The 10,679-nt window shown below is 46.6% G+C and overlaps 1 protein-coding gene across 1 annotated transcript in view; it reads left to right on the top strand.

Annotated features, from left to right (window-relative positions):
* The first annotated feature begins 558 nt into the window (after positions 1-558).
* Positions 559-10,679, top strand: part of CDCP1 (CUB domain containing protein 1) — a 44,168-nt gene continuing 34,047 nt past the window's right edge. Inside the window, exon 1 of the mRNA XM_081164520.1 lies at positions 559-749. Coding sequence (XP_081020646.1) covers positions 671-749 — 79 coding nt within the window. The 5' untranslated portion in view covers positions 559-670. The remainder of the gene's footprint in view (positions 750-10,679) is intronic.

Here is a 10,679-nt window from a genome sequence, read left to right as displayed (position 1 = left end):
GATGAGCGCCACAACCCCAGAGTCAGCCACGACTGGACCTAATGGTCAGGGGTCCCTTTAAGAAGAGCCTGAGATTAGCTCAGCAGGTACGTCGGGAGTCTGTTAATCTCAGGGTCCCAAGTTCGAGTCAAGAGATTTCTGCATCGCAGGGGGTTGGAACTCGAGGACCCTCGGGATTCCCCTTCCAAATCGACCATTCCATGATCCCTGCATTACAGTTCGTAGGATTTTGGGCAGTTAGTTAGATCTCCTGGCTTCCCTAGACAGGGCGCGCCCAGGCACATCAGCAAGAGTAGGCGCATGAGCTGAGAATCCCACGGATCCTCTCCGACTAGGGAGCGCAAAGTGGGCACCCTCGAGGGGCACCCGACGCGGCAGCTCGTGGGTGGGAGACGCCGTTGAATCGGGACCTTCGACTTCCTCCCCGGGGCAGCCCAGGCCTTTTCCCACAAGCGCGCGCACGGGGGAAGAGGAGGAGTCCCTTTTTGCACCTGGGGATGGGCGGCAGGGAAAGGGAGGAGCCGTCGCCTCCCTCCTCCTGACCCGAGGCAGAGCAGGAAGAGGAGGGCGTCGCCACCAGATCAGCCACCCCGGAGGTCCGGCGACCAGGGAGGAGAGAAACTACCCACCCCGCTCCTTGCAGGATCGCAGGGGGCGCAGATGCGCGGAGATGGCTGCGGGTCTCTGGATCGCTTTCCTGCCTCTGGCCCAACTCCTGCTGCTGGCGGCCGTGACCCTGCAGCGCGCAGGTAAGCGGCGACCGGGCGCCTGTGCCCCACGCGTGTTTTGGGTGGGGTCCGCGGAAAGTGCGCCCGGCGGATCGGAAACGGGGAGTTCCTCCCCCCCCCGGGTGTTAAGGCTTGTCCGAATCGCGGAGGGCGGGTTGGAGAGGTAACCGGGGAGCCCCGTGGGTTGCGCATGGGACTGGGGGTCGTGGGTTCGAACCCAGAGTTGGGCGAAAGAGTCCTGCGTCTCGCGGGGTTGGGCTAGATGCCAATCGAGGTCCCTTTCAACTCTGCGAGTCTCCGATTCCACGAAGAATCGACGTCGCGCCAGCCAGCGCGCCTTGGCAACTTCCTGGCCTTCGCCACCCGTGAGCGCGGGAGCCTGGAAAGTTTGAAAGCGACTTGGTGGGGAGCTCTTTCGTTTCGGAGTTTTCTTTCTTTCCGTCTGAGGAAAGGGGATCGGGCTGGTTTGGAGATGGCATTGAAACTTGAAAGGGGTGCGGAGGAAGTGAACGGGCATCTCTACTTATTCGCTCTGCCAAGGAAAACTTTCATGTCTCCTTTTGGTAGCTGGCGCAGTGGAACTGCGGAACTCGCTGCCACAAGAGATAGTGAGGGCCACCAGCTTGGGTGGTTTTAAAAGAGGAGAAGGCAGATCCGTGGAGGACAGGCTGTATACGTGGCTGTTAGCCTTGATGAATGTGCTTTTGCCTCCATGGTAGGAGACAGTTATGCTTCAGTTGCAGAGGAGAATGCTCTTGTGTTCAGGGCCTGCTTGCCGGTTTCCCATATAAGCTGGTTGGTCACTGTGAGTACAGGATTCAGGACTAGATGGGCCCTTGGCCTGATCCTGGAGGGCTGTTCTTAAACCGCATGTCCTGAAGCTGAAGTGATTGGTGGCTGCTAGTGCGTTTGTTTGCTTGTTTTAATGAAACACTGCAATATTTTTCACTTCCACTATCGTTGCTTTTGGTATATCTGTGCTGCTTTGGGACGACTTATTAGTGCTGAAGACGTGATTATACCACAGTTCATGGCTCAATTGGGTAGAGCATGGTGCTGATAATGCCAAGGTTTGATCCCTGTATGGGACAGCTGTCTGTTTCTGCGTTGCAGGGGGTTGGACTACATGATCCTCAGGGTCTCTTCCAACTCTTCAATTCTATTATTCTATGTACCGGTATATACTTCCAGTACTATCCCCACATGTAGCAGCAAAACTCGACGCCTTTATCTGCCCCGCCTGCAGCGAAACATGTCTCTCCCATACCAGTCGCTGTAGCCACCGCAGGTGCCGTAACTCTCCAATGCAGTGTTTGAAACTTCCATTGTCCTAGGCACATTTTGCGACAGGGACTTTCATTAGTGCAGGCAGTTTCTGAGCTCTGGGTGCCTAAGATTTCAGATTAAAACTGCAGAGTGGAAGGAAAGAAGGACTTTTTTCTGCCTCCCCACTTCCAGCTACTCTCTGAAGACTGGAGAAGAGACCTCCTTAAGAATAATTAGGGGGGTGGGCAGGGGAAGGACTAGACCATGTGAAAAATGAATTTTAGCTGCAGTTCATTCATTTTCAGCTTTGTATTCTTGTTACAAAAAAAGTGCACCTAGACATTGTTGCACCCATAACTTAGGTTTAAGGTGCCAGACAGTACCATTATCTGGAGGTGCATGACTGGGGATTATTACTGCCTTCACACACTAGTACCGCATCTTGTAGAATTCTATCAGTTATATTTTATCTGCACAATTGGAATGAATTTCAGGAACCAAAAAGCTTTTTTATGTGCAGAAAAAGAGGTTGGAATAGGCCAGTATATATGTGGGCTGTCCCTGGATCAAGTGACTTTTATTCTTTATGTTCTCAAAGCTCTTAATGTAGCTCAAGGTTGTCATCGGAACTAGCCAGATGTTTAACTGATAATGAATCACAGTCAGTCCATCATTTGAAAAATAAGGCTTTTGAGCTGTCCTACGCGGGTGGTGCTGTGGTCTAAACCACTGAGCCTAGGGCTTGCCAATCAGAAGGTCAGCAGTTCGAATTCCCGGCGACAGGGTGAGCTCCCGTTGCTCGGTCCCCGCTCCTGCCAACCTAGCAGTTCGAAAGCACGCCAAAAAGTACAAGTAGATAAATAGGTACCACTCCGGTGGGAAGGTAAACGGCGCTTTCGTGCGCTGCTCTGGTTTTGCCAGAAGCGGTTTAGTCCTGCTGGCCACATGACCTGGAAAAATTGCCTGCGGACAAACGTCGGCTCCCTCGGCCAGCAAAGCGAGATGAGCGCAGCAACCCCAGAGTTGTTCGCGACTGGACTTAATTGTCAGGGGCCCTTACCCCAAAATGGCAGCTTGACTTAGTTTAAGGAGAGTAATCCCTTTTATGAGAGGGTGGAGCACAGAGTTCTTCTTAGTTTGTGTGGAGTGACTCCATGCTTCGATGTATCTGCATGATGGTTAAAGGTAAAGGGACCCCTGACCATTAGGTCCAGTTGTGGCTGACTCTGGGGTTGCGGCGCTCATCTCGCTTTATTGGCCAAGGGAGCCGGCGTACGGTCATATGGCCAGCATGACTATGCCGCTTCTGGCGAACCAGAGCAGCGCACGGAAACGCCGTTTACCTTCCTGCCAAAGCAGTACCTATTTATCTACTTGCACTTTTGATGTGCTTTCGAACTGCTAGGTTTTCAGGAGCAGGGACCGAACAACGGGAGCTCACCCCATCACGGGGATTCAAACCGCCAACCTTCTAATCAGCAAGTCCTAGGCTCTGTGGTTCTGGTGTCAGGATATCATTCTGATGTTATTCTGCTGGCACAGTCAGGTTGTGACTGGGAACACTGTTGGTTAGCCATACTCTTCCAACAGTTTATCAGAAAGCAGCTTTTTAAGACGTGTTGCAACACTGACCTAGAAAGTTGTCCGATCTGATCCCAACAATTCTGGTGTTGTCTGTGTAGTAGCTTTGATGCACTCACACTCGATATTTGTGTTGTCAGAGCTTTCCCCCCAAAGCTTTAATTATACACAACTTATGCAAATGTTGCCTCATTTGAGCGAGTTAATGATTTGTGAAGGTGTTCCAGACACCAACGGAAAAGTAGTACGTCCAGTTTTTGTCCTGGCACACTTAAACATAATTTAATTCCCTGCTCCAGAATACAAGTGGTTTTTCCTTCCAAGCTCCTTCTATGTCTTACTCTTTTTTGTTATAAAAAAGAGTGATCTTCTTACAACATTCAGCTGATGTTATTCATTCCACTAGGCCTCCCTGAGACAAGAGAGGCAGGAAATAGCAGTTATTAGGTGGTTCCTTCTTAATGCTATATTTGCATCGCTGACGGTTCGGATGCTATGCACAAAACATGATTGTTATCCTAAGCATTTCAAGTCAATTTTATTAGCTTATTGAGGAAATCCAGATTCTTGGTCCTTTAAGAGAAGCGGAGCTTCAATAAATCCCCAAAGCCTTTTTACTGATAAGAATGGAATAGGCCCAGTTGGTTTACTGGATTTGGATGTCAACAAATCTAAACAAAGCTACTAAGCTGACCAACAGAAATTCCGTAGAAGTCTTATCTCTGAAGTTCCAATGCATCCTGTCCGTGTACTATAGCTGTAGAATTAGAAGCAGGGAAGATGGTGTGGGCAGGCTGTGTTCTAGAAAACAAAAAGGTGTGAATTAATGCTATTATTTTGATCTAGGGATGGGCTGTACTGTAGGAAGATTTGTGGCTTGTAGTCAGGCAACAGCATAGCTGAATGTTGACTAAATATCACCCAGACAGCATTGGAAGATAACTCTTGAATTATTGTGCATAAAAGGAAAAAAAAATCCCTGAAGGATGTGACTTACCTTGCTGGAAGATTTTGGATCTTCTCCCTAATGGTGATTAAATAAGAACATGAAATCTTGACTGGCTTACACCAAAGGTTCCACATCCTGCTTCCCATAGCTGCCTCTGGGAATCGCACAAGGAAGAAATGAAGGCTGAAGAAGAAGAAGAAGAAGAGGAGGAAGAAGAAGAAGAAGAAGAAGAGGAAGAGGAGGAGTTTGGATTTGATATCCCGCTTTATCACTACCTGAAGGAGTCTCAAAGTGGCTAACATTCTCCTTTCCCTTCTTCCCCCACAACAAACACTCTGTGAGGTGAGTGGGGCTGAGAGACTTCAGAGAAGTGTGACTGGCCCAAGGTCACCCAGCAGCTGCATGTGGAGGAGCGGAGACTCGAACCCGGTTCCCCAGATTACAAATCTACCGCTCTTAACCACTACAACACACTGGCTCTCAATGTTTCTCTCCCAACAATTGGCATTCAGTGATGTTCTGTTTCCAGACCTGAAGTTTCCACGTAGCCCTCGTGGTTCTATAGCCCCAACAAACAAACCTTCCATGGTTTTTGTCTAGTCCCCCTTTGGTGACCATTGTTGTGCCTTGACTTTAAAGTAAAGGTAAAGGGACCCCTGCCCATTAGTTCCAGTCGTGGCCGACTCTGGGGTTGCGGCACTCATCTCGCTTTATTGGCCGAGGGAGCCAGCGTACAGCTTCCGGATCATGTGGCCAGCATGACTAAGCCGCTTCTGGCGAACCAGAGCAGTGCACGGAAACGCCGTTTACCTTCCCGCCGAAGCGGTACCTATTTATCTACTTGCACTTTGACGTGCTTTCGAACTGCTAGGTTGGCAGGAGCAAGGACCGAGCAACGGGAGCTCACCCCGTTGCGGGGATTCGAACCGCCGACCTTCTGATCGGCAAGCCCTAAGCTCTGTGGTTTAACCCGCAGCGCCACCCGCGTCCCGCCTTGACTTTACTGCTAACCAATTTCAGTGGACAACCCCCAAGCTCTAGTATTTTATGACTGGGAGAAAAACCTCTCCACATGCTTTCTCCAAGACATGCAACATTTTATACACCTCTACCCTGTCACCATTTTTCTCAGCTAATTATCCCCAAATTTCCTCCTAGGGATAATTTTAGTTGCCCTTTCTCCCACCTTTTCCATATCCTTTTTGAAATGGGGTGACCAAAACAACCACATGGATTTGGTTTCTATAATGGGATGATGATATTAGCACTTTTATTATTTTTGGGCCCCTTTCTTCTTTTCCCACACAGAATTCATTTTTCTCCACAGCTGCCACACGCAGAGTTGCCATTCTCACACAGGGATCCATCACAGCCCAGTCATTACCAGTTCAGACTCCAGTGGTGTATATGTGAAGTTGGGGTTGTTGCTGTACTTTTGTCCCTATGTGCTTGTGTTGAACTGCACTTACTATTTTAATGCCAGTTCAGCCAGTTTGGAGAGGTCGTTTCGGAGCTCCTTTTAATACCTTGTTTTGTTTACCACCCTGAACAATATAGTATCATCGCCACACTTGAAATACCGTGAATGAAGGTGCCTCACCCTTTTGATCGCTTTCTTCTGCACCTTTTCCCAGCCCTACAATATCTTTTTTGAAAATTGGAAAACCTATTGTGGCTTTGCTATTTATTTACAAACTCAGGTCTAGAGAAATACATTATGAATCTCTTGGAGACAGCAGCAAGATTTTAGAAAACAGCACTATGCATATATATGGATCCAGATTTGCACAGAGGGAAAAAAAAGAGGTATTTCAAAATCCTATTGACCAACCAGGGTGGATAAAAATCAATGATTAAAAAAAAATCGGATTATTTTATTTAAATTGGATTTTTAAAATAAAAGGCTTTTGGAAGAAAAGATAGCTTTCTATTTAAGTTACATTATAGTCCAAAGGCTATTCATCAGGAAATAAGGATTTGTTTTAAGTTTTTCATGTGTGCTAAAACTCAGTCTATTTTTGTTTTTTAAAAAAGAATTGTTTAACCACATCAGTTAACAAACATGGATACATATGCTATAATGTTATTGTTTTAGTTAAATAAATTGTTTAAATTGTTATCAAGGAAATGATTATTTTTCTCCTTCTGATAAAGTACAGCAGAAAAGTTGTTCAAATATAAACAGTTAACTTATTAAACCTCACAATAATTTCATAATTATCTGTATATGCATTTCTAATAGTATAACCAAACGAGTAATTTTTGATAGAACTGTGAAAACTACTCTGAAAATTTATTATTCCAAAGATGAAACCTTCATCTAGTTGTAAATATTAGGATTATACCAGCAAGAATGAGTCTTTCTGTAGAGAAAAAAATGATTTAAATCAGGTCTTAGTGACTAGTGATTTAAATCGATTTGATTTAAATAAAATCCATCCTTCTGCATAGCAGCCACCATTCATGTATTTGTAAACTCAAAGCTAGACTGCTGTAAAGCTCTCTACAGGGGACTGACCTTTATAATGCTTAAGCAACAACAGGAAGTTCAGATCGCCGTGGCCTTACTCCAGATGTTAGATATGTCATTGGTAGTAGATCCCTATGGTATCTATTATTCTTGCTCCCTGTTTTTCTATGTGCTTGTTTATATAGCTTGTTGCCATTCCTAAGACAGGAGAAGAGTTCTCTCTCTTAAGTGTACTTAGCTATATGCCAAGTTAGGGATGAGAAGGTCGGTGTGGAGAGGTGTTCTTGATAATGCCTCTTTAATTGCAGAATATTACATCTAGGAGACTTCATAAAGTCTGATGGCAAGCGTCTTCTTCAAGAACTGTCATCTTCAACTAGATTTTGATGACTGGTGTGAATGGTAAGGTGTACCATGCACAATCAATAAGGTTTAGTGTATTTTGTTTCAACTAGTTTGTTTTCGTTATCCACTGCAAACATTTGAGATGGGCTGAATTTCAAATCAAATGAATAAAAGCATTCCTTAAACCCTTGCAGAACTGGACAGCAGCTCTGTGCAATTCAGAGAACTTTCCTGGACTTACCAGCCAGCTGCTCCAAATCCAAAATCATTGACATCACAAAGCTGGCTCTGAGCAGTTTATGTTTGGTGGAATCATAGATGTGGACTGACCTGGTGATATCTGAAATGCCCAGAGTACTTCCTTCCTATGTAGCATATTTCATAGAATCACAGAATTGTGGAGTTGGAAGAGACCCAAGTGTCATCTGGTCCAACCATTAGCTAAAGCTGGAGATGGAGATTCCACAGGTGTGTCTCTTGTGGCTTTGTCACTTTCCACCTGCTCTGCGTTGGCAGCGAATCTTCTTCAGAAGCATGCTGCCTTTGAACGTGAACTGTTTAATAACTAGCACAATGGAGGCGACAGCAGAAAAACTGAAACTGCCCTAAGATGTCAAAATAAAAAAATTCCTTCCAGTAACACCTTAAAGACCAACTAAGTTAGTTCTTGGTATGACCTTTCGTGTGCATGCACACTTCTTCAGATACACAGATACTTCAGATACACAGATACTTCAGATGCCCTAAGATGTGATTAAGCGTTTCAGGTGACCACCTTTAGGAAGCTCCGCAGAGCTCTTTGGGTAACAGTATATTAGAAATATTCAGCCCCGTCATTCTTTTTTCCTCAAGAGTTTTAGCAATGTAGAGGCAGTAATTGCTGTTGAATTGTTGGGTTTTGCAATGGGAACATAAGAATCTGCCTTGTAATGAGACCAAGTAGCCTTGCTTTGACTTGCAGCTGCTCTCCAGGGTTTCAGAAAGAGTCTTAGCCCTGCTTGGAGATGCCAGGGCCTTTCCCGTATTTGCAACTACCCCAATAAATATTTTCCAAGTAAACCTGATGAAACAGAACCTTGGCTACTGGGAATACATGAGATACTTATATCATAGCACCCAAAATTAACACGGCGCACTCCTTTGGGTGTTGTTTACTGAATGCAAAGTCAAACATGTGAAATCGGGTCCTGAAATATTTAGAACATCAGAACATTTTCTGGAAATACAGTGGACGCTTGCGTTGCAAATGTGATCTGTGTGGGATGCACGCTTGCAACCTGCAGCGTTCGCAACCCGCAGCTGCGCTTCTGCGGGTTGTGATTCGGCGCTTCTGCGCATGCGCGGCCGCCAAAATCCGGAAGTAACCCGTTCTGGTACTTCCGGGTTTCAGCGGTCCGTTACCAGAAAAAACGCAACCTGAAGCATCTGTAACCTGAGGTGTGACTGTACATCTGATTCAAAATTGTCTGGAGCACCAGTATTACTAATAAACTGACTGATAACAATTTCCTGGACAAGCCACATCAATGGCTACAACTTGGTGGTAATGGCATTATAATGTTTTATTATGTAGCATTAGTCATCTGCTGATAAATATTCCCAGTGTTTTGTTTGAAAGGCTCTACTATTGATCACTAGCCAGGATAGAGTGACATAGAAGCATATTCAAAGTATTCAGGAAGGGACAGCTGTAGCCTGTAGCCCTGTACCCATTTACTTGCGAGGAAGCCATACTGAACTCAGCGGGACTTTCTTTTGGGTGGATTTGTGTAGGACAACACCATAAATGAAGTATCAAAAGTATGACGTCTTGTTTCTTCGTGTGCAATGCTCCATGTTTCTCCTGCTCCTCACCATCACCCCCACCCCCCTGTCTGGAGAAACAATGGAGTGCCACTCCGGGGGTGAAGTCCAGCCACTGTGTTAGTGTGAGGGAAAAGTTTGTTTTGCTGGGCAGGTTGGGTCAACAAGTGTTTTATTTTTCCTTTTTCCCTGCCAGCAAACAGTTAATGAATGGCAGCCTCTGATTGGCTGGGGTTCCAGGAGGGGGAGTTGAAAAGGAGAGGATTTGGAGAGACAGTTGAGAAGATAGGGAGTGAGAGGAGAGAGAGTTGGTTCTGGGTAGAAACAGCCACTCTGAGGAATATATCACAAGCTAGAGAAAGGAGTCTCTGAGCTTAGCATGAAGGACAGTGTATGGTGTCCTGTGAGAGTAATAGGCCAGGAATTACCGTATTTTTCGCTCTATTAGACGCACAGGACCATAAGACGCACCTAGTTTTTAGGATAGGAAAACAAGAAATAAGCAAGCAACACAAAGCATCCTGAGCTAAGAGGGAGCGCTCCTCCATCTTCACTCGGGAGGCTTTGCAGAGCTATCCCTGAAACCAGGAGAGCAAGCGGGATCGGTGCACACCAATCCCTCTTGCCCTCCGCAAAAGCAAGCCTACTGGCTTTCCCCCCACCTCCTCTTTAAAGGGAGCACGGCTCTTGGGGGCTTTTCTGGGAGGCGGGTGAAGCCTACTGGCTTTCCCCCCACCTCCCGCAAAAGCCAGGGATAGCCGCGCGAAGCCTCCGCAGGGCAGCGGGATGAAGGCTCCCCGGCTGGGATTGATCCCACTCGCTGTCCTGGCTTCTTGTTTAGCCGTGCAGCCTCTCCCAGGCAAGGAGGGGAGCCTTCATCCCCTGCCCTGGAGAGGCTGTGAGCGGCTAAGGCTTCCCCAAGAGCCGCGCTCCCTTTAAAGAGCGTGCGGAGCGTGTGTATGGCTTTTGGGCGCTTTTCCCCGAGGGCTGCCTTTCTCCCTCCTCGGGGAAAAGCCCCGAAGAGCCACGCACACACTCCACACGGCTCTTTAAAGGGAGCGCTGAGCAGAGCCTCCCGCCTGCATTCGCTCCATAAGACGCACACACATTTCCCCTTAGTTTTTAGGAGGGGAGAAGTGCGTCCTATAGAGCGAAAAATACGGTGGCTGGGAGGCCGAGGCTCAACCAGGAGAAGTAGAAGCTGTAAAGAGACAGTCAACTTAGGCCTCATTCCAGTCAGGAGGGGAGAGATTCTTCTACAAAAAGTGAAGACTCCCAACCCAGTTAAGAGGGGTATGGAGTTCCCTTGGGTCTGTTACTTGGAGTACCTCAGGAGTCGGGTTGCCAAAGGGGTGTGCAACTGACAGAAAGTACCACCTTGTTTAAGAACCAAAGTATTAAGCGGCAACAGTTGTGCAACAACTGAGAAAGAACTGAAGTGAAATAACATTATAATCTGAAGTATCCTATGTTTTACCCACTTTGTGTCATAAACTTCCTTTGTTTAATAAAATCATTCTTGTTTATTTGATCAAAC

The sequence above is a fragment of the Podarcis bocagei genome (genome assembly GCF_964188305.1).
Source record: "Podarcis bocagei genome assembly, chromosome: 12".
NCBI lineage: Eukaryota > Metazoa > Chordata > Lepidosauria > Squamata > Lacertidae > Podarcis > Podarcis bocagei.
The sequence above is the reverse complement of the archived record's forward strand: the minus strand, read 5'-3'. Positions and strand labels throughout refer to the sequence as shown.